This window comes from Procambarus clarkii, chromosome 76 (assembly GCF_040958095.1).
Source record: "Procambarus clarkii isolate CNS0578487 chromosome 76, FALCON_Pclarkii_2.0, whole genome shotgun sequence".
Lineage (NCBI taxonomy): Eukaryota > Metazoa > Arthropoda > Malacostraca > Decapoda > Cambaridae > Procambarus > Procambarus clarkii.
The window spans coordinates 11041519-11066624 of record NC_091225.1 but is presented as its reverse complement, the minus strand read 5'-3'; the positions used below and the strand labels follow the sequence as shown (position 1 = coordinate 11066624).

At 48.8% G+C, this 25106-nt stretch overlaps 1 protein-coding gene across 1 annotated transcript in view; it reads right to left on the bottom strand.

Annotated features, from left to right (window-relative positions):
- LOC123771429 (small ribosomal subunit protein mS27) overlaps positions 1-21128 on the bottom strand; it is a 190125-nt gene extending 168997 nt beyond the window's left edge. Inside the window, exon 1 of the mRNA XM_045763934.2 lies at positions 20970-21128. Coding sequence (XP_045619890.2) covers positions 20970-21030 — 61 coding nt within the window. The 5' untranslated portion in view covers positions 21031-21128. The remainder of the gene's footprint in view (positions 1-20969) is intronic.
- Between the last annotated feature and the right edge of the window lie 3978 nt (positions 21129-25106).

Below are 25106 nucleotides of genomic sequence, written 5' to 3'. Positions count from 1 at the left end.
TGAGTCACAAACAAGCAACAAGCTCACAGGACTCAGGGTCGAATGGGTCACCGACCCAACAGGTAGCATGACAGAGGTAAAAACAATGAGCGTCGCCCTGAGACAAGGGGACAGAGCAACCCCTCAAACTCGCACATGGCGAGAGGGGACTCAGGAGTCGTATCCATTGGACCTGAGTGCCCCCGTGGAGTTTCCCAGGGCCCCCCTAGACTGGGTCTGCTTAGGGTAATCCCAGGCAGGGTACTGCTAACCAGCGCTCAAGCTACCAATCAACACTGCTAATGCTGAACCCCCGGGACATGTCCACTCATGATGGCGAGGCAGGGGGTATCACCAAACAAAAGCAACCCTAGTATAAAGGGGGAGAAACACCAAGGCAGACCCCCCCCCCACCAGGAAAAAAGAAAAAGAAAAGTGTACCCAGAGGGAACAGAGCCGGTCGCTGTTATAGATGAAAACTAGCTGTGCAGTATCCCCGTGCCCATATGTTACGAACCCGAGTCCAGCGTCGTAGCACGGAGCAGTGACGACAACGCCATCTGTGAGTCAGCTCCCGAAACCCCCTCCAAATGGACGAAGCCATCTAGTGAGGACAGGATATACCGGCCACAAGGGCTGGTTTCCCGTCTTAAACAGCTCGTAACATAGCCGCTGCTGACCTCTGGTGAGGTGGCGCTTAGACAGCAACGCCATCTATGGAGTGGATAGGTGAACGTTTGTGTCTAAGCCTTAAGTGAGGTTCCCTAGTTCCAGTACTAATGACGTGTCTGATTACAGAGTCGACCTGGGACTGCTGTATTGGACGATGGGGCAGTCTACCCAAGGCAGCCAAAGTCTCTCCACGTGTTTGCTGCAGAAGCTGTGAGTTGCTCCCAGACGAACACTGCTGAGAGTGTTAGCCTGCCAGTGACATGGCAGAGTTGAGGAATCGTCATACCCGGGGGTTGACTGGTGAAAGAGACTAGCCACTGTGGTGAGGAGAGTGATCTGTGGAATCACACGAGGCTCCTGCCTAGGGCTCGCAACCCTAGTATCGGTCGTGGAGTGGCCTACGCAGCGGAGCTGATTGGAATCTGCCAGCTACAGGCTGGATTTGTGGTTGAAGGCCTCCACGACGGTGCACCCAGTGGGACTGTGATTTGGCTGGCCTGTGGCCAGGGTAGATTCGCCTAGAGAATCGAAGGATTCATCATGGGCCACAAAGAAGAGAACCAGGGCTACTCATCGTGAGCACCGTCTGAGTCTTCGGAGGAAGACAAGTTATTGTACATAAGTGTAGTTATAGACCCAGCGAGTGACTGTGAGATATTTATTTATGGTGGTGGAATATATATATATTTAAATTTAGTGCATTTGTATCCCTTCCCCTTTAATTTACTTGCGTTACGGAACCCACCCCTCGAAAGTCACTACTAACTTGGGGCCGGATACCCAAACTCTAATAACATCAGAGAAGAACCCCAGTTGCGACCCAATAGGGCCGTAACACCATACCAGTGCAAAAACTACCACTTACCCCAAGGCGAACAAGGGTGGAAACCCCCCAAAACACTCAGGGCAGTCAATCGCAAAAGAAAAAAAAAAAGACAATCGCAGCAAAAGACCAACAGAGGTAGACCCAGGGTGACTTGTGGAAGAGAACCCCAAGCCCCTAGGGCGGTACTTACAGGGCACTCGGGGAAGGTGACCCTAAGCACATGCAGCCCGAGTACCTGTGAATATTTCTCCCAGCTCACACGCCACCGTAAGAGCAGTACTGAAACAGAGGACAGCACAACACGAGTCCAGAGCTGGAGCCACACGACCATGCCATATCCCCTTCAGCCTGTGATGCCCTTCAGCTTGTGATGCCCTTCAGAATATGGTGCCCCTTCAGCCTGTTATGCCCTTCATAAGAACATAAGAACAAAGGTAACTGCAGAAGGCCTATTGGCCCATACGAGGCAGCTCCTATTTATAACCACCCAATCCCACTCATATACATGTCTAACCCGCGCTTGAAACAATCGAGGGACCCCACCTCCACCACGTTACGCGGTAATTGGTTCCACAAATCAACAGCCCTGTTACCGAACCAGTATTTACTCAAGTCTTTCCTAAATCTAAACTTATCCAATTTATACCCATTGTTTCGCGTTGTCTTGTGTTGATACTTTAAATTAATTAATTAATTAATACCCCATTAATAAACCCCTTCAAGGATTTTAAAGAAGATAGCAAATTTGTTAAACATGAACGGCCATTTGTAAAACCATGTTGCGACTCATTTATTAATTTATGTTCTTCTTGAAGACGAATTGTATTTGCAATTATCGATTCAAGTAACTTTCCCACAATAGACGTTAGGCTAATTGGCTGATAGTTTGACGTAAGTGATCTATCTCCTTTCTTAAAAATTGGTACCACATTAGCAACCTTCCAAGACTCGAGCACTCTGCCTGACTCTACTGATTTATTAAATATGGTAGACAGTGGCTCGCAAAGCTCCTCTTTGCATTCTTTAAGCACCCTGGCAAACACTTCATCCGGCCCTGGGCATTTGTTTGGTTTGAGTTTTACTATTTGTTTAATTACATCCTCCCTGGTAACTGCTAAACTAGTCAACCTGTCCTCGTCCCACCCATAAACTTGTTCGACTGAAGGTATATTGTTAAGTTCCTCTTTAGTAAATACAGATATAAAATATTTATTAAAAATACAACTCATCTCTTCGTCATTATCCGTTATTTGACCTGTCTCAGTTTTTAATGGACCTATCCTTTCCCTAATCTTTGTTGGATATAACTGAAAAAAACCTTTAGGATTTGTCTTCGCTTGCTCTGCTATGCAAACTTCAGTTTCTTTTTGCTTTCCTTATCTCTTTTTTTAACATTTCTAACCAGTTGTACGAATTCCTGTTCTAAACTGACTTCCCCATTCTTAATCCTTTTGTACCACCCTCTCTTTTTACAGTATCCACTCAATTTAACGGCCTCTTTTATACCGATCTGCCGGTAATAATGACCGGTTTGGGAGACCGGTATCTGGAGCCTCATATACCGGTCTGGCTGTCGATATTACTGATGGTCGGAATTGGGTTTGTTTTGATTGACGTCCCCCTCACATGGCGACCAGGCCACCGACCTCGATCACCCAGAATCATATTACATCTTAACTTTCTTTTAAAATGATACAGTTTTATGAAGAAAAATCTAAATTATTATTAACAAAATATTTTGAAACAATTGTTATTAAGCAAAATTCTTTGTTTTCTTATTAAATACCTTTTATAGTATAGGCACTAGGTATTTTTTTCCCTACGGACCTAGAATGTACTTCGCCAGGCCATGTGTCCCCATTGTTTACTGTGAACTCGTGCAGCTAGCTTAAATTTTGAAGGACATTACTGTTAATTGTGATCTTCATTTCTATTTACAAAATGCCAAAAGTTACCCAAACAAAGCGCCTGATGGTTGCACAAAAGCTGGAGTTAATTAAGAAACTCGATAAAGAATATTCTCATGCACGAGCAGCAGCAGAGTTTAACATCGGGAAAAGTACAGTAAGTGACATCAAGAAACAGAAGGATACTCTATTAAAATATGAGAGCACAACAGAGTGTGCTACTTCTGGTGCTGCATGTTCGAGAAAAACAGTAAAGTCTGGTCAGTATCCACAATTGGATGCTGCAGTGTATAAGTGATTTATTCAGCACCGCACAATTGGCATGGCAAGACGATTTGAATTAAAGTTGCAGCAAGTAAACTTGCCATTCAATAAGGTATAAAAGATTTTAATGCAAGTGATGGGTGGGTTGGAAGATTTAAGGCTTGGCATAACATTTCAAACACAAAAAATTTCTGTTGAGGTGTCAAGTGCTGATCCCACTAATGTTGATTCATTCAAGGCTAAATTAAATGAGTATATTGTCAGTAATAATTTAAGCAGATATCAAGTATATAATGCTGACAGGACAGGGTTTATGTGGCGAGCTGTACCAAGTACATCCTTAACCAGTATGATGCACGAAAATATTGCTGGACGAAAGATAAGCAAGAAACGACTCTCAGTCTTGCTCTGTGCTAATGCTGATGCCTCTCACAGGACAAAATGTGCCGTGGTAGACAAGTCTAAAAATCCTTGAGCCTTAAAAAATATAATGTAGCCACTACCCGTAATATATTAGTTCAAAGAAATCATGGTTTAATCAAACAATATTTACGGACTGGTTTGAAAACCACTTTTGCAAAGAAGTTAGAGAATTCCAGATCAACAAGTGTGGAATAAAGGCCAGCGAGGTTAAGGCATTGTTGCTGCTAGAAAATGCCCCTGTTCATTCTATTAGCAAGTTAATTTCAAGGGATGGCAGAATAAAATGCATGGCACTTCCACTAAACACGACATCCTTGATCCAGCCCATGGACCAAGGTGTTATCCTTGCTGCTAAACGTATGTACCAAACAGCAATGCTTGAAGATGTTTTAGTTGTTTTACCTAGCAAGGAAGATGAATTGACAGGAAAGGATACAATGGCTCAAAGAACACTAAAAAATCTAAAAAAAACAGCGTTGAATGTAATGAAACGCAATTTTCTGGGTGAGACCCGGAGGCTCCCCGGAGTTTTACCAGGCTGATATGCTAATGTCAGACTTTGGCATCAGTCATGTATATGGAGTTCTAGGGCCTACCGGGGACCACGGCCAGAACCTGGCCCCCCTCAGAGAGGCAAGGGGAGCAATGGCCTATAGAAACCCCCGTGTGGTAGGAAGCATTCTATGTCTGCCATCGACCGGGTCAAGCATCCAGAAAGGTAAGCATTCCAAAACAAACCCCTATTCTGGTGAAAATTGCTACCTAAAGCCGAACTAGTGGATAGAACTCCTCAACAGAAAACAAGGAAACTAGTATGACGTCATACGTCACCGCGCCGCTGTCTGCGCAGGGGAAGGGGGAGCCCCAGACCTCCCACGCCGGCTATCCACCCATCAGTTCTGAGGCTGGATGTCAAAACACGCGAAATACCGCCGACCGGAGGGAGGGAGGGAGGGTTGCCGGGGAGCCTCCGAGTCTCACCCAGAAAATGGCATTTCATTACATTCAACGCTGGTTTTCTGGGGGGAGCCCTGTTGGCTCCCCGGAGCTAACTACCCACAGAGGAAGGTCAAAGGGACAGAACCGGGAGGCGGACACCACGCACCCCCCACGGAAGCGGGACTACCGGCAGCAAACGCCAACCCAAGGCGCCACAGCCCCGAAAAGTCCCGGGAACAACATGAGAACAACGAGCAGAAAGGCCCCCCGCACGAACACCAAAAATCCATGCCCGAAAGACCGCAAGGACACGTTGCCCAGACGGCAGCGAGAGCAGCAAAGCCACGAACGCCACGGGCATGAGGGAAGAACACAAGCAGCTTAGTCGCAAGAACACGGCTGACCACCTGGAACACCATTACCCGCGAACCGGGAGGAACAGAACCGGATCAACGCAAAACACGCTCCGGACCCACACGCTATGGCACGCAAACAACAGCAGAGGGCCACTACCGAACACAAAACACGACACACCTCCGGCCCGACCAACGAAGCACCAACAAACCCTGGACCCCTCCAGAACACAGCAGCCCCACCCCGCGCCAGAAAAGATGGAGACTGCTGCCACTGAACAACCAAAACGCTAAAACCGAAGGAGCAAGAAAACTCAGTGACCCGACCCCCAGAGGCAAAGGCCAAAAGGAAAGAGCCGACGAAAAAGCACACCGGAAACGAAGGGGCACTACCAACCGAGGAGAAGACAGAGCTCGCTGACCAGAGACCAGGATGGTGCAAGCGGAGCACGAACAGACCGGAGATGAAACGACGCACGAGACAGCTTACTAACGGTGCAGAAGCAACACCAAGACCAAAAGCAAGCCGAAGCAGCTCCACCAGCGCCGCACGAAAAAGAGGCGACAGTATGTGGCAAGACGACGGCCCCCAACCCCCACCAGAAAACCAAGCCGAGAGTAAACCAAGCTAACAAGAGTAACCACCAAAGAAGGGACAGGAAAAGGAAGGACCGCCAAAATACCCCATACTGCCGCCAAGAGAAGCACGCAGGTGGGACACCTACCACGAAGCCACCCGACCACCAACCGGAGTCGAGACCGTGAGGCAGAACATAAGCAGCCCCGACAAGGCCCCGCCGAGCCCAGGAAAAGGCGGAGCCGCGGGAAGATCTCGGGCGCGACCACCGAAAACCAGGCAGCACAAGGAGATGGAACGTCTGCCGAACAGAAAAACTCCCCAAAGCATGCAAGCCCGCCAGGAGTTCAGAAACGACTTGTCCGACACGAGACATCGCAAGATCCCAAAAAAAAAAAAACTGGCAGGGCAAGCTAGGAAACCAAAGAAGGCGAAAGGGTTGCCGCCAGAACAGTACCCGAACCAAGGGGTACGAACAACTGCAATAGACCGAGACAAAGAAGCACACCACAGGACACAGGCTGAAAAATGCCCAAGAAGCCCAGGAACACACGCAGAACACCCCTGCTGCAGAGGAGGTAGGAAGAAAGAGCAGAAGCACAAAAACCGCAGGAAAACAACCAGGGGTGGACAATCAGGCAGGGACAGAAAACCCCCACGCACATGAGAGGCCCAAACCAGGTACCCGAAGACCACGAAAAACAACACGCAAACCCCCATATGCAACCCCAGGCACAAAACAGCAGCAAAGTGCCACACCACAACCGGACACAGGAACAAGGACACGCCACCGTGAAACACGGTACCAATGCACACGTGCAGCAGCAGCAACAGGCACCACCGCAACATGCAACATGTAAATAGCAACTCCCTTCTGCAAAGGCAGAGAACGGAGCAGGCAGAACCCAGACAAGGCCAACGGAGACACGACAAAACCCAGCAGGCCCAGAAACCTGCACCAGGCGACCGACGGCGGAGAAACCCCGCTCGATACCTGCTGGATGGGGTACTGGGAGCTCATTTACACCCCAAGCCCGGCCCGAGGCCAGGCTAGACCGGCCAGAGGGTGGCCCACCAGGCAGCTGCTTGGAGCGGCCCGCCGGCCCACATACCCCCACAACCAGGATGGGCCGGAACTGCTATACGAAAACAGGCTAGTGCGCCCTGGAAGTCCACGGACAAACCAGCAAAAAGGCTTATGCTCGCAAGTAGGTCATGTAACAACCACAGACCTCTGATGGTAATACAGTGTTCCCAATAGTGCCTATAGAACCACTGCACTTCACTAGTACCATCCCGCAAGTTCTACCAGATAGGCGGGACCCAAGAGCCAGAGCTCAAACCCTGCAAGCACAGCCAGGAGCCTTACCAGGTGAGTACAGAACCAACACCACAACCCCCACACCTCACAACATGAAAAAAGGTGGGTCCCCTGAATGACTAGCATGGGTTGGACATGCACATGAGGGGGACAGGAAGGGTCGAAAAAGGGACAGTCACTGGTGTGCGAACGGTCTCAGTCGTACAAATATATACCTAAATAAAGACAGGTATATAAACAACACCGCATGCAGCGCCCGGCCAAAAGACGCCAGACCGCAGAAACTCACCTGGCGAACGGAGGCACGAACTTGACACGACTCAACCGTGCCCAGAAGAACCTGGGAGCACCGCCAGGTGAAGACGCCAGAGACGGACCCGGCCGGACCCGCAGGAGAGCAGGGAGAGGCGAAGGAGGTGGCCCACACCCATGACACAGGGAAAACCGCGGTGTCCTCCCCACAACTGGGAACCAGGACACCCCCGGAGCGAAGGGGCACATACCACAGCCAGGGAGAAGAGCTGGCTGAACCGCACAACCCTCTCTGCAGGAAGGCGCCAACCAGGACTACTGCACTAGAAAAGTAACCAAAAGAGGAAGCAGGAACAATAAAACCGGCCAACGAAGCAAAGAGAGCCCAAAAAGGAACCCAACCGGGCCACAAGCAGCCCAACAAAGCAACAAGTAGCCCAATAGGGCGACAAGTATCCCAACAGGGCTACAAGTAGCCCAACTGGCCCACAAGTAGCTCAACCGGGGCACAAGTAGCCCAACCGGGCCGCAAGTAGCCCAACCGGGCCGCAAGTAGCCCAACCGGGCCACAAGTAGCCCAAACCGGCGACAAGGACGAGGAGCCGACAGACGTTCCAATAATGCGGGAAGTAGCGAAAAACCTTCCTGAACCCTCGAGAACACAGAAGCTAACACTAGTCCCGAAAGCACACAAAGGCGCAGGCGCACCCGAGATCAGAAGTCACATAGAACCCCATCAATGGGGAAACATGACGAAAACACCGTCCCAAAAAAGGGTGGGAAGAAACATCCACCCACAGGACGGAATCAACCGACTCAAAGGCCAAGGAACCGAGCCCGGGGAGGGGACAACGCTCAACAGCACGTACGGCGAGTGGGGAGGAAAGACCCCACTCCGCGTAACCACAAGCCCCGCCTAGAGGGGGATAAAAACCCACACGGGGTCCAATGGAGCCAAGGCTCCCCAAGTCAGCCCCTCCCCAGCCCCGGGAACCTACACGACAGGCCCCGGGGCGGAGCCGTTCCCCCAAAGCCCCGGCCGTACCAGAAAACCGGGGCAGCTGTGAAAACACTAAGGAAGGGAGCCCACTGGCAGACTCATACAACACGGCTGGAGGAACAGGCTCAAATGCCCCCGTCACTACCCCGGAAGGGGAATTCCCCGAGACTGCCCGAGTCTCAACACCATCAAAACCCCGCCCCGAACCTACAGACGGTAAGGAACCAGATGCAGGCAGGAAGGGTGATCCAGGGAAAAGACAAGGGGGCGTGGATGGAACCGAAGCAACCAACACCCCCAAGTCCCAAAACAAACCAAAACGGGGCAGCCCCGGGGCTCCCGGGGAGTAAACCACGAGAACGTTGCCACCACCAAGGCTCAAGTGCAACGCCCCTGCTGCCCGCACCCGCTTAGTCAGCACAACTGGGTAACCTAGCCACAACGAGCAACCAAACTCGCAGGACTCCGGGTCGAAGGTGGCACCGACCCCACAGGCAGCAGACGGAGGTAAAACAGAGAGTCACCCAGAGACAAAGGGTGAGAGCAACCCTCAAACTCGCTGGAAGCGAGGGGGGGACTCTGGGGTCACATCCATCGGACCCGTGCGCCCCCAGGGGTTTCCCAGGGTCCTGAGCGTTTACTATAAGAGGACTCGCGCTCAGGTAATCCCAGGCAGGGTACTGCTAACTGGCACCCAAAGCTACCAAACAACTTTCTAAGAGCTGAACCCCCGGGACGTGTACACTCACGGGGACCTCGCAGGGGGTACCACCAGAAAATACTCAGAACACAAGGGACACAAGGGGCAAGAACGAAGGCAGACCCCCCAACAGGTAGATAAACAAAAAGAAAAAGAAAACCCCGCAAGAGGACAGCGTACCCAAGCGGAACAGAGCCGGCAGCTATGATTGGTAAAGACAAGCTGCACAGTACCCTGCGCCCCACCAGTGCAAAAACTGCCCCTTACTCTAAGGCGGACAAGGGAGACAGAACACCCGAGCACACAAAGAGCGGCCGAAAACCAAGCAGAAAACGGCCAAGCAGGGGCAGGACCCAAGGAACTTGTGGAAGGTGGCCCCAAGCCCCAAGGGCAGTGCTTACAGGGCACCTAAGGAAGGGAACCCTAGGCGCATGCAGCCCGAGTACTGGAGAATCACTCCCGGCTCACGCACCACCTAAAAAACAGACACCACACTCTAGGTAGTGCTGAAACAGCCACTGGAGCCGGAGCACATAACTGGTGCCTATAGCAATCAGCCGAAGAACTGATGGGTGGATAGCCGGCATAGGAGGTCTGGGGCTCCCCCTTCCCCCTCCCGGGGAGGGGGTAGCTGTGCAGACAGCGGCGCGGTGACGTATGACGTCATACTAGTTTCCTTGTTTTCTGTTGAGGAGTTTTATCCACTAGTTCGGATTTAGGTAGCAATTTTCACCAGAATAGGGGTTTGTTTTGGAATGCTTACCTTTCTGGATGCTTGACCCGGTCGATGGCAGACATAGAATGCTTCCTACCACACGGGGGTTTCTATAGGCCATTGCTCCCCTTGCCTCTCTGAGGGGGCCAGGTTCTGGCCGTGGTCCCCGGTAGGCCCTAGAACTCCATACACATGACTGATGCCAAAGTCTGACATTAGCATATCAGCCTGGTAAAGCTCCGGGGAGCTGACGGGGCTCCCCCCAGAAAAATACACAATTAGGGAAGCAATATTCCACTGGGCTAGGCTTTGGAATAAAGTGAAAGAAACCACACTAACAAATTCATGGAAGAAACTTAACAGAGAGACCTAAATGTGAAGCAGCAGTATCTGATAGTGAATTCAAAGGTTTTGAAAGTGAAGCCAATGATTTTGAAGGGTTTGAAGAAACAATCCGAACAATGTTGCTCCAAGCTGGTCAGGGTGTACAAGTGAATGATATCAATGAATGGTTAGAAAATTATTACGATCCTGGTTATGAATTGTTAACTGAAGAACAGGTTGCTCAAAGTGTTCTTGGAAATGACTCTGATGATGACTCGGACGATGTGGGTGAGGCTCTGCCTAGAGGTGTCGGATATCAGAAAAGATTGGAACAAATTGAGGAACTCATTGAATATTCAAGAAAAAGTAAACATGAGGGTGTTGGAAATTTTTGTGTACACTTTACAGCTTTTAACCCTTACACTGCTCAGGGGTCCTTGGGACATTTACACCCCTGTGCGCAAGAAAAAAAAAATTCAAAAATTTTTTTTCGTCTTCTAAACATGTTAATTTGTGTCCCTTGAGCACGGAAAAAACCAGTGTTGAATGTAATGAAACGCCATTTTCTGGGTGAGACCCGGAGGCTCCCCGGAGCTTTACCGGCTGATATGCTAATGTCAGACTTTGGCATCAGTCATGTGTATGGAGTTCTAGGGCCTACCGGGGACCACGAGCCAGAACCTGGCCCCCTCAGAGAGGCAAGGGGAGCAATGGCCTATAGAAACCCCGGTGTGGTTGGAAGCATTCTATGTCTGCCATCGACCGGGTCAAGCATCCAGAAAGGTAAGCATTCCAAAACAAACCCCTATTCTGGTGAAAATTGCTACCTAAGCCGAACTAGTGGATAGAACTCTTCAACAGAAAACAAGGAAACTAGTATGACGTCATACGTCACCGCGCCGCTGTCTGCGCAGCTCCCCCCTCCCCAGGAGGGGGAAGGGGGAGCCCCAGACCTCCCACGCCGGCTATCCACCCACCAGTTCTGAGGCTGGATGTCAAAACACGCGAAAAACGCCGACCGGAGGGAGGGAGGGTTGCCGGGGAGCCTCCGGGTCTCACCCAGAAAATGGCGTTTCATTACATTCAACGCTGGTTTTCTGGGGGGAGCCCCGTCGGCTCCCCGGAGCTAACTACCCACAGAGGAAGGTCAAAGGGACAAAACCGGGAGGCGGACACCACGCACCCCCCAAGGAGGCGAGACAACTGGCAGCAAATGCCAACCCAAGGCGCCACAGCCCCGAAAATCCTGGGAACAACACGAGAACCACGAGCAGCAAGGCCCCTGCACGAACACCAAAAATCCATGCCCGAAAGACTGCAAGGCCACGTCGCCCAGATGGCAGCGAGAGCAGCGAAGCCACGAGCATGAGGGAAGAACACAGGCAGCTTAGCCGCAAGAACATGGCTGACCACCTGGGACACCATCACCCGCGAACCGGGAAGAACAGAACCGGATCAACGCAAAACGCGCTCCGGACCCAAACGCCGTGGCACGCAAACAACAGCGGAGGGCCGCCACTGAACACACAAACGACACCCCCGGCCCGACCAACGAAGCACCAACAAACCCTGGACCCCTCCAGAATGCAGCAGCCCCACCCCGCGCCAGAAAAGATGGAGACTGCTGCCATCAAACAACCAAAACGCTAAAACCGAAGGAGCAAGAAAACTCAGCGAACCGACCCCCAGAGGCAAAGGCCCAAAGGAAAGAGCCGACGAAAAAACACACCGGAACCGAAGGGGCACTACCAACCGAGGAGAAGACAGAGCACGCTGACCAGAGACCAGGATGGTGCAAGCGGCGCACGAACAGGCCGGAGGTGAAACGACGCACAAGACAGCTGACTAACGGTGCAGAAGCAACACCAAGACCGAAAGCAAGCTGAAGCGGCTCCGCCTGCGCCGCACGAAAAGAGGCGACAGTATGTGGCAAGACGACGGCCCCCAACCCCCACTAGAAAACCAAGCCGAGAGTAAACCAAGCCAACAAGAGTAACCACCTAAGAAGGGACAGGAAAAGGAAGGACCGCCAAAATACCCCATACTGCCGCCAAGAGAAGCACGCAGGTGGGACACCTACCACGAAGCCACCCGACCACCAACCGGAGGCAAGACCACAAGGCAGAACTTAAGCAGCCCTGACAAGGCCCCCCCGAGCCCAGGAAAAAGGCGGAGCCGCGAGAAGATCTCGGGCGCGACCACCGAAACCCAGGCGGCACAAGGAGATGGAACGTCTGCCGAACAGAAAAACTCCCCAAAGCATGCAAGCCCGCCAGGAGTTCAGAAACGACGGGTCCGACGCGAGACATCGCAAGAACCCCCCCCCAAAAAAAAAAAAAAAACAACCGGCAGGGCAGGAAAACCAAAGAAGGCGGAAGGGTCGCCGCCAGAACAGGACCCGAACCAAGGGGTACGAACAACTGCAATAGACCGAGACAAATAAGCACATCACAGGACACAGGCTGACCAACGCCTAAGAAGACACGCAGAACATCCCTGCTGCAGAGGAGGCAGGAAGAAAGAGCAGAAGCACAAAAAACCCCAGGAGAACAACCAGGGGTGGACAATCAGAGCAGGGACAAAAACCGCACGCAATCCCCAGGCACAAAACGGCAGCAAAGTGCCACTCCACAACCGGACACAGGAACAAGGACACGCCACCGTGAAACACGGTACCAATGCACACGTGCAGCAGCAGCAGCAACTTGTAAATAGCAACTCCCCTCTGCAAAGGCAGAGAACGGAGCAGGCAGACCCCAGACAGGGCCAACGGAGACACTACAAAAACCTTGCAGGCCCAGAAACCTGCACCAGGCGACCGACGGCGGAGAAACCCCGCTCGATACCTGCTGGATGAGGTACTGGGAGCTCTTTTACACCTGAAGCCCGGTCCAAGGCTAGGCCAGACCGGCCAGAGGATGGCCCACCAGGCAGCTGCTAGGAGCAGTCTACCGGCCCACATACCCCCACAACCAGGACGGGCCGGAACTGCCATACGAAAACAGGCCAGTGCGCCCCGGAAATCCACGGACGAACCAGCAAGAAGGCTTATGCTCGCAAGTAGGTCGTGTAACAAGCACAGACCACTGATGGTAATACAGTGTCCCCCAAAAGTGCCAATAGCACCACTGCACTCCACTGGTACTATCCCGCAAGTTCCACCAGATAGGCGGGACCCAAGAGCCAGAGCTCAAATCCTGCAAGCACAGCCAGGAGCCTCACCAGGTGAGTACAGAACCAACCCTACAACCCCCACACCTCACAACATTAAAAAGGGAGGGTCCCCTGAATGACACCAGCATGGGTTGGACATGCACATGAGGGGGACAGGAAGGGGTGATAAGGGACAGTCACTGGTGTGCGAACGGTCTCAGTCGTACAAAATATACCTAAATAAAGACAGGTATAGCAACACCGCCGCATCCAGCGCCCGGCCAAAAGACGCCAGACTGCAGTAACTCACCTGGCGAATGGTGGCACGAACTTGACACGACTCAACCGTGCCCAGAAGAACTTGAGAGCACCGCCAGGTGAAGACGCCAGAGCCGGACCCTGCCGGACCCGCAGGAGAACAGGGAGAGGCGAAGGAGGCGGTCCACACCCATGACAGGGAAAACCGCGGTGTCCTCCCCACAACAGGGAACCAGGACACCCCCGGCGCGAAGGGGCACATACCGCAGCCAGGGAGAAGAACGAGAGGCGAAGCACTGTAGCAAAAAAGGGCGCAAAACCCCAGCACTGAAACACCGCCCAGACCAAAACAAACTCCACGGCGCATGCGCATAACACGCTGGCCGAACCGCACACCCTCCCTGCGGGAAGGCGCCAGCCAGGACTACTGCACGAGAAAAAGAAGCCAAAAGAGGAAGCAGGAACAAGAAAACCGGCCAAAGAAGCAAAGAGCCCCAAAAGGAATCCAACCGGGCGACAAGTAGCCCAACCGGGCGACAAGCAGCCCTACCGGGCGACAAGTAGCCCAACCGGGCGACAAGTAGCCCAACAGGGCGACAAGTAGCCCAACAGGGCGACAAGTAGCCCAACAGGGCGACAAGTAGCCCAACAGGGCGACAAGTAGCCCAACAGGGCGACAAGTAGCCCAACAGGGCGACAAGTACGAGGAGCCGACAGACGTTCCAATAATGCGGGAAGTAGCGAAAAACCTTCCCGTACCCTCGAGAACACAGAAGCCAACACTAGTCCCGAAGGCACACGAAGGCGCAGGCGCACCCGAGATCAGAAGTCACGCAGAACCCCACCGAACGGGGAAACATGACAAAAACACCGTCCCAAAAAGGGGGGGAGAGGAAACATCCACCCACAGGATGGAACCAACCGACTCAAAGGCCAAGGAACCGAGCCCGGGGAGGGGCCGACGTCCAACAGCACGTACGGCGAGTGGGGAGGAAAGACCCCACTCCGCGTAACCACAAGCCCCGCCTAGAGGGGGATAAAAACCCCCACGGGGTCTAACGGGGCCAAGGCCCCCCCCAAGTCAGCCCCTCCCCAGCCCCGGGAACCTACACGACAGGCCCCAGGGCCGAGCCGTGCCCCCAAAGCCCCGGCCGTACCAGAAAACCGGGGCAGCCGTGAAAACACTAAGGAAGGGAGCCCACTGGCAGACTCATACAACACGGCTGGAGGAACAGGCCCAAATGCCCCCGTCACTACCCCGGAAGGGGAATTCCCCGAGACTGCCCGAGTCTCAACACCACCAAAAACCCCGCCCCGAACCAACAGACCGTAAGGAACCGGATGCAGGCAGGGTGAACCAGGGGAAAAGACAAGGGGGCGTGGATGGAACCGAAGCAGCCAACACCCCCAAGTCCCAAAACGAACTACAACGGGGCAGCCCCAGGGCTCCCGGGGAGGAAACCACGAGAACGTTGCCACCACCAAGGCTCAAGTGCAACGCCCCTGCTGCCCGCACCCGCTGTGTTAGCACAACTGGGTAACCGAGCCACAACGAGCAACCAAACTCGCAGGACTCCGGGTCGAAGGTGTCACCGACCCCACAGGCAGCAGACGGAGGCAAAACAGAGAGTCACCCAGAGACAAAAGGTGAGAGCAACCCTCAAACTCGCTGGAAGCGAGGGGGGGGCTCTGGGGTCACATCCATCGGACCCGCGCGCCCCCAGGGGTTTCCCAGGGTCCCGAGCGTTTACTTTAAGAGGACTCGCGCTCAGGTAGTCCCAGGCAGGGTACTGCTAACCGGCACCCAAAGCTACCAAACAACTTTCTAAGAGCTGAACCCCCGGGACGTGTACACTCACGGGGACCTAGCAGGGGGCACCACCAGAAAATACTCAGAACACAAGGGACACAAGGGGCAAGAACGAAGGCAGACCCCCCCCACCAGGTAAATAAACAAAAGAAAAAGAAAACCCCGCAAGAGGACAGCGTACCCAAGCGGAACAGAGCCGGCCGCTATGATTGGTAAAGACAAGCTGCACAGTACCCCGCGCCCCACCAGTGCAAACACTGCCCCTTACTCTAAGGCGAACAAGGGAGACAGAACCCCCGAGCACACAAAGAGCGGCCGAAAACCAAGCAGTAAACGGCCAAGCAGGGGCAGGACCCAAGGAACTTGTGGAAGGTGGCCCCAAGCCCCAAGGGCAGTACTTACAGGGCACCTAGGGAAGGGAACCCTAGGCGCATGCAGCCCGAGTACTGAAGAATCACTCCCGGCTCACGCACCACCTAGAAAACAGACACCACACTCTAGGTACAGTGCTGAAACAACCACTGGAGCCGGAGCACATAACCATTGCCTATAGCATCAGCCGAAGAACTGGTGAGTGGATAGCCGGCGTGGGAGGTCTGGGGCTCCCCCTTCCCCCTCCTGGGGAGGGGGGAGCTGCGCAGACAGCGGCGCGGTGACGTATGACGTCATACTAGTTTCCTTGTTTTCTGTTGAAGAGTTCTATCCACTAGTTCGGCTTAGGTAGCAATTTTCACCAGAATAGGGGTTTGTTTTGGAATGCTTACCTTTCTGGATGCTTGACCCGGTCGATGGCAGACATAGAATGCTTCCAACCACACGGGGGTTTCTATAGGCCATTGCTCCCCTTGCCTCTCTGAGGGGGCCAGGTTCTGGCTCGTGGTCCCCGGTAGGCCCTAGAACTCCATACACATGACTGATGCCAAAGTCTGACATTAGCATATCAGCCGGTAAAGCTCCGGGGAGCCGACGGGGCTCCCCCCAGAAAATAAAAAAAAATCGTAGGTGACATATTTTGGGCGCAATTGACCGAGGAAGTCTGGCAAAAAGTGGGCGTTGACAGAGCGGTCGTCAGACCTGGTCAGCGTCACCCGCGTTGACAGATGGGAGTTGCCACAAAGATATTATTACCTAATTGTTTCAATGTCTCCGATTGATTTTTTCTTAGTTTTTTTGCAGTAATATTATTCAATAGTGTGTATTGTAATATATTTATATAATAAAAGTGGTTAATAATCGCTATACTCAAAAGTATGATGTGCATATTAGTGATTCAATTATTATGTTTATAAAACAATAAACAAATAGTTTTGCTGCTATTACACTCTATACACAGGTTATATATAAGTATCTGCATATTTTGGTCACCATAACGAACCACTAAGTTGGTATTGAGAGTCGAAAAGCAACGAGGAGTTACCGCCACACACCAGCCAGCCACTCGCTGCCACTCCCTCAACACACGCACTAAACTTTCTCCCCCAACAATACCAGTTGTGGTGTTATTACACTATATACAGACGTTATATATAAGTATGTGTATATTTTGTTCACCACAACTGTACAGCTAAGCTGATATAGTTAGTTCAGGCACTAAGAGTCGTCGCTATACACAGATGGCGGCTCCCTCACTCTTTCAAGGTCACACGCACTAAACTTTCTCCCCCAACAATGCCTTTTGCAGTGTTATTACCCTATATACACATATTATATATAAATATCTACATGTTTTATGCACCGTAACTGTACACCTAAGCTTGTAGTGCGCCCAAAGAGCATAGTGGCCACCCTCTAAACAGCTAGACAAATCGTGCAGACGACATCACCTCCGTCACCCATATGGCTCCTCCCAGCATAATCCTTTTGCTGTTATTACACTAATACACACATTATATATAAGTATCTACATTTGTGTTCACCATAGAGAACCACTGACCTGGTATGGTGAATGCAAACAATAACAGGTGGCCACACAATCAGTAAACGATGCTGTCTCCCTCCGTCTCTCAGCATCACTCCTCCCACAGCGCTAATTATTACAACAATCCTGCTATTATCACAACCCTGGTTATTTATATCACAGTCATTGGTCATCTGTAATATTGTCATCGCTAAATAATAACAATTATATATTTATTTTGACATTTTTCGGCGATGCTGTGGTCACAAGCTGAACATCAATGCTGTTCGCTCATGCTGCGTGCGCCGGCCTTGGTTGTTCCAACAGTACTGTGCCTCTCACACCTGAGAATATTGCCCACGATTTTTTTTTTAAATGGCATCTGTTTACAAGAGCCCTGAGGAAGCTACTGTGAACCCCGTGTAGCCGCGGGCCATTTGAATCAGGCCTGGCACCCTATGGTGTATATATACGCCATGCGCACCATGGGACATGTTACTCAGGGCGTATATATACGCCATGCGCAGTTTAAGGGTTAAGCAATGTCTCAGAACGTTAGCCAGAGAAAATCAGATCGAGACAAAAATAGATAAATTCATGATTTCAACATTCGTGAAAAATCTTCGTCTACAAGCCATGCTGCACCCGCAGATGCCGAATTCCCATCAACAAGTCATGCAGCCTCTGCCAGCAACAAATGCTCTACAAGCCATGCTGCACCCGCCGATGCTGAATTCCCATCGACAAGTTGTACAGCCTCCACTAGCAGCGAATGCTCTACAAGCCATGCTGCACCCGCCGAAGCTGAATTCCCATCGACAACTCGTGCAGCCTTTGCCGACAATGAATGCTCTACAAGCCATGCTGCACCTGCTGATGCTGAATTCCCATCAATGAAATGCTCTACAAGCCATGCTGCACCCGCCGATGCTGAATTCACATCGACAAGTCGTGGAGCATCCACTAACGAGATAAAATATGATTGAAAGGCATATTAGTGTATAAAGTGTTGATAGAGTACAGTATTGTACATTTATTTATTTATTTATGCATATACAAGAATGTACATAAGGAATGTGAGGACACAAATATGGTAATTACAGTCTTGTAAAGCCACTAGCACGCGCAGCGTTTCGGGCAGGAAAATTACATCTTAATGATTAATTAAGCCTTGACAAAAAGATACTTTACAGTGTAAATATACAATAGAAATAATTTTCAATTGTGAAGTAGAATTAGAATTTGTGTGAATTAGTAGTAAGCTTAGCTGTTGTGTGAATTGAATGCCTGAAAATAAGTGTACATACTGTATGTACCCTGTATATATAAGGTTCTTCAGATCCTTTGTTATTCACTTTGGGTCATTAGTATTCGATCTATTCAATTTGTATGGTATACTACGTTACTGTGCTTTGTTTAGAATATTTTTAAGTAAGTTACATTTTGAATCCACATCGAAATCCCTTTTTACGTCACCTATCGTTATGTTCTCGTCTCGCTTCAAGACGGGCCCACCCCCCAGGCCCAAGACTTTCCAATCTATTTGACCCAAAAAATTTCTTAGGCTATTGAAATAAGCTTTTCGAAAATCTGGCACTTTAACAGAATTTTCTCCTACAGATCTATTCCATTCTATGCTAAATCTGATTTCTTTGTGATCACTGTTTCCTAGCTCATTCCCTATTTCGATGTCATTAATTTGTGTTTCCCTGTTAGTTAACACAATCTAAAATTTTATTTTCCTGTGTTGGTTCCTTAATGTGTTGTGTAAGAAAGCAATCGTCAATTAATTCTAGAAAATCTTCTGCTTCATTATTCCCTGTTCTGTTAATTCAATATATTCCACTAAAATTAAAGTCACCCATGACACAAATACTGCTAGACTTAAATGCTCTAGATATTTCATCCCATAGATGCTTTGCTTCCATCCTGTCTAAGTTTGGTGGCCTGTATATAACTCCTATTGTAAGATTATTTACTTTTTCATTTAATTCTATCCAAATAGTTTCTGCGTGTGGGGCTCAGTTTTGATTTCCTCTTTGAGACTACATTTCAAATTGTCCCTAACATATATGGCTACTCCCCCTCCTCGTCTAATATATCTATGTGCAATAGTTTAAATCCATTTATTTGATATTCAGCTAATAGTTCTCTATTTTCTACATTCATCCACATTTCAGTAAGTGCAATAATATCTATTTTTTCTGTGCAGACAAGAGCATTTAAATTGTTTATTTTGTTTCTTTGACTTCTATTGTTAGTGTAATATACCCTAAGTGTATTGTTATTTTGAGGCTCTACTCTTTCCCTGATCATTTTGCCAATTTGTTTCCCCCCCACAAACACATACATTTATTACCTCCTTTTTCCATATCAATTCCCATACCACTGTCTACTAAGAGTTTAAACCCAAACCCAAATAAATGCCTCCAACCACTGGTTCCTACGAGTTCACAACAACAACCCCAGCCCTCAATAAATGCACCCCATCCCAAGCATACATTTCATTTCTTCCACAGGGCCTCGTAGCCTGGTAGGGGCCTCGTAGCCTGGTAGGGGCCTCGTAGCCTGGTGGATAGCGTGCAGGACTCGTAATTCTGTGGCGCGGGTTCGATTCCCACACGAGGCAGAAACAAATGGGCAAAGTTTCTTTCACCCTGAAAGCCCCTGTTACCTAGCAGTAAATAGGTACCTGGGAGTTAGTCAGCTGTCACGGGCTGCTTCCTGGGGTGTGTGTGTGGTGTGGGGGAAAAAAAAAAAAAAAAGTAGTTAGTAAGTAGTTAGTAAACAGTTGATTGACAGTTGAGAGGCGGGCCGAAAGAGCAAAGCTCAACCCCCGTAAAAACACAACTAGTAAACACAGAAGTGTTCCCAGTTATCTATGAAAGATATTGCATTTGATTTGCAATATCTTTCCAGTCGGCAATTGAAACCAAGTGCCCTTGACAACCATTTATTTCCAACTTCCTTTCTTGAAAGAATGCCACATATGATCGGGATTCCTCCCTTGCTCCTAATTCTATGGCTGTTTTAAATCTCTGTATTAGTTCCTCACTCCTAACTCCTCCAACATCATTTCCACTGCCACTAATACAAATAATGGGTTTGTTTCCATTTCCAGCCAATAAGCCTGTGATGCCCCTTCAGCCTGTGATGCCCCTTCAGCCTGTGATGCCCCTTCAGCCTGTGATGCCCCTTCAGCCTGTGATGCTCCTTCACCCTGTGATGCTCCTTCAGCCTGTGATGCCCCTTCAGCCTGTGATGCCCCTTCAGCCTGTGATGCCCCTTCAGCCTGTGATGCCCCTTCAGCCTGTGATGCTCCTTCACCCTGTGATGCTCCTTCACCCTGTGATGCCCCTTCAGCCTGTGATGCTCCTTCACCCTGTGATGCTCCTTCACCCTGTGATGCTCCTTCACCCTGAGATGCCCCTTCAGCTTGTGATGCCTTTCAGAATAAGGTGTCCCTTCAGCCTGTGCTGAAGGGGACCCCTGCCCTTACACTGTACAGCAAGACACGCATGATCTGTGATTTAACTTAACCTTCAATACTTCAACAAAAAGACTAATGTCCATCACACCAAACAAATGTCAGAACTTACGCTGTGAACGAAGATTAAGCTTAATATGCCGGATACTTGGCATTAAGGCCTTGAGTGCCATATTCACTTGCTTGGGGGAGCACCGGCGGCGCTGTCCTGGTGTTGATGTTTACTGGAGCCCGTCCAAGGCGGCCTCAGTCACGGAGAACTTCACTAACAACCTCGCACTAATTGTCGTCTTTAACAACAATAGCAACAAACACTAATTATCTTGGTTCATACTATATCATGCCTTCAAGTGCTGCAGTAATTTATGCTGATTTACTTGCTGCTGACTACTTTATAGTTTTATTGTTACTCCACATTTCTTGTTTACAATGTTGGCTATAATATGCCGGGAAGAATCAGCTGATTTATAACCTTCATCCCTTCACTGTAAAGTAATTTATTTATCTGAAATTACCTGAGGACCACTAAATTCAAAAATCAAACATTTATTCAAAAGAACGTGTATACAAAGAACATAAGAGTAATATACAGTTGTGGGGACAGGAGTATTTACACAAACTAATGAAGCCGCTATTATGCAATGCGTTTCACGCAAGGTTAAATTAATTTAGGAACCAATAATTTTTATAACTACCATTTCACATAGGTGTTGTCCAGCATGACAACACAGACAAGACAGCTAAAGCTGCATTTGATAAGCTTGAAATTTGTCTCCCCGTGGTGCAGTTTTTTTTTTTTTTATTATTATTATTATTTTCTACCACAGACGTGGCCACACATTTACAATGCTAACAATCATATATACATTTTCTTCTGTCCTCCATGGACAGGGTTAGAGAAGTGTTAAACATACAGTTCAAGGGTTTATTGAACACTCAACCACAGAAGGTGATTCGGTACGTGCTTCTAAAATGCTAAGCTAACCTACATACGTAAATACATAGATACACAGATTTACGTATGCCCTACATAAAGTATTAGATGTGTCTTTTACATAGTGTCATTAATGTACATTCACAAAGGTGGAATGTAATTCTGATCAGCTTCCATATATGCTTTATACCCATACATATACATACACACACACACATACACATACATGTATACACACACACATGCATTCACATACATTTGTCTCATTTACCCTGACAGGGTGAGGTAGCTGATAAAGAAACTAGTGTGCAATTAAGCACTTAATCACTGAAGGTGATGAAGGTGCTTTTACAAGCTCAGGTTATATAGTTACATCACGTACATACATTGTATGATTGATACATTACATGGTCAATCTTGGGTACAAGTCCAATATATCATCAAGTGTTCCAGAACTCATATAGTAACTACAGAGTTCAGCATACCTTAGCCCAGGAGGGCGAAAGTCAGTCAGTATTGGACACTCTACAATATAATGTTCAAGAGAGTGCATGTTTTCTCTTTCACAAAGTTGACACATTGTGTACTCGACATTTGGGTTTTGAGAAAGCTGCCAGATACGTCTATATCCCAGGCGTATTCTGGCCACTATAACATCACATTGCCGGGTTCTTGTTCTATTAGTCCCATATGTGAATGTCTCCTCACGATATCTATCATAATATTTAATGCTACAACTTTCAGGTCTTTGAGAATTTGTTAGGTCGGTGAGATTTTCATTAGATATTTGTTTAAGTATTCTCTTTGTCACTGCTAATGAAACACCCATATCAATTTCTACCACTGGTTTTCTGCAGGCTGACTTAGCAAGCATATCAACAGTGTCATGCCTTGAGATGCCAACATGTGATGGTATCCATAGGAATTTAATCTCAAATCTGTTTTCTTTGGCAGCTAAAACATTCATTCGAATATCACTGACTATTTTCTGGGTGTCACTACTATGTGCGTTCAATGCCAGGAGTGCACTCTGCGAGTCACAGTATATAAGTCCACTGCCTTTGTCTTTTAAAAATTCAGTGGTTAGGTATATGCCTGCAAGTTCCGTTTGAGTTGTACTTGCCCAGTCATTGACGCGCTTCATTGCTGTATGTACGAGAGAAGATTGTTCATATATGTTACATGCACATCCGGTACATCGTCCACCTTCTTCTACAGAGCCGTCGGTATAGCACTGATAAACATCGTTACCCATACTCTGAGTACTTTCAGTGATGTTTTTCAGTGTTAACTGTTTTAATAATGTAGTGTGCACACTATCTTTCTTGGGCGCATGAACAAAATCAACTGATAGATCCCAGTTATCCCATGGAGTAATTGGCTGATTAATCATTAGTCGAGTTGGGTACATATTTAATATTTTGATGGAGTTGGCTACCTTGTAGAACCAATATACATAATCAGATTTCGTTCTTCTTCTATAGACCTCAGGTGAGTGTAGCATATTAGAAAGTTTAGCTTGAAACTTCATGTGTTGTCTAGATCTACTCAATGCCTTCACGCCGAAAACTGTGCTAATAGACAAGATAGGTAATTTTTCAAGCACTTATGGTAGGTAATTTTAACTCTGCTCTCACATTAACTATTCTCGTGGACTTTGGAGCCCCAAGGATGAGACGCATAGCTTCATTTTGCAAGGTTTCAAGAGATTTCAGCTCTTTGTCAGTATACAGTGTGAGATGTAGAGCATTGTAGTCAATCACAGAGCGTATAAATGATACATAAAACATTTCCGTGGTGCAGTGGTAAGACACTCGCCTGGCGTTCCGCGAGCGCTTTGTCATGGGTTCGTATCCTGGCCGGGGAGGATTTACTGGGCGCAAATCCATAACTGTAGCCTCTGTTTAACTCAACAGTAAAATGTGTACTTGGTTGTAACAACGATTCTTCGCGGCGGGGATCGTATTCCAGGGACCTGCCCGAAACGCTACGCGTACTAGTGGCTGTACAACAATGTAACAACTCTTGTTACTTATAAGGTTATAAAACAGCAGAGGTGCCATGGGCACAGTCAGAGAACACTATAAACATCAGAGGACCACGGTTGTTCAACGTCCTCCCAGCGAGCATCAGAAATATTGCTGGAACAACCGTGAACATCTTCAAGAGGAAACTAGATTGTTTCCTTCAAGGAGTGCCGGACCAACCGGGCTGTGGTGGGTATGTGGGCCTGCGGGCCGCTCCAAGCAACAGCCTGGTGGACCAAACTCTCACAAGTCAAGCCTGACCTCGGGCCGGGCTTGGGGAGTAGAACTCCCAGAACCCCATCAACCAGGTATCAACCAGGCATCAACCAGGCATCTTGTATATATCTCAAAAAAAAAAGTTGGATATGGGCATTCCAATCTCTGCTGTAAAAGCCGCAATATTTCCGGAATTGAGGGAAGACAGAAGAACAGTCACTGACACATGAAGGCCAGAAAGCACGAGTATAAAGAGCTATGACATGTTTAGAACCGAGAATTCTATGTACGGGCAGCATAAAACATCCACTAGACAGTGTGATACTGTAATTGCCAGAATTATGCTGGGATATTTATATCTATGGTAGGTGGTTGCAGGTAATGAATTCCCCAATGGTGAACATTCCAATTGTCAACTATGTGGACTCTTCATTGACCTAAGAAAAGCCTTTGATACTGTTAATCACAACTACCTCTTACTTAAACTCCATCATTATGGAATCCGAGGCCTTGCCCTTGACTACATCCGATCCTATCTTAGTGACAGACACCAATATGTAACCATCAATGATACAACTTCTTCCACTCTACCAATTACCGTTGGAGTGCCACAGGGCAGCATCTTAGGACCTCTTCTATTTCTTATATATATAAACGATCTGCCTAATGTCTCTAATATTCTCAAACCTATATTGTTTGCTGACGATACAACCCTTATCTATTCAAACCTCAACCCACATACACTAAATAATGTTGTGAATAATGAATTAAAAAAAGTCCACTTATGGATGTCAACGAACAAACTAACATTAAACATCGAAAAGACTTACTACATCTTATTTGGAAGCAAATCATCAAATGCAATTCAGCTACAGATAGACAACATTAACATCAGTAATAAAAATGATGGCAAGTTTCTTGGCCTATTCCTAGACAAGAGACTCAACTTCAGCACCCACATTCAACACATAACTAAGAAAAAGTCTCTAAGACAGTTGGTATACTCTCCAAAATCAGATATTATGTTCCTAACTCTGCTCTCCTCTCACTATATTATGCACTAATCTACCCC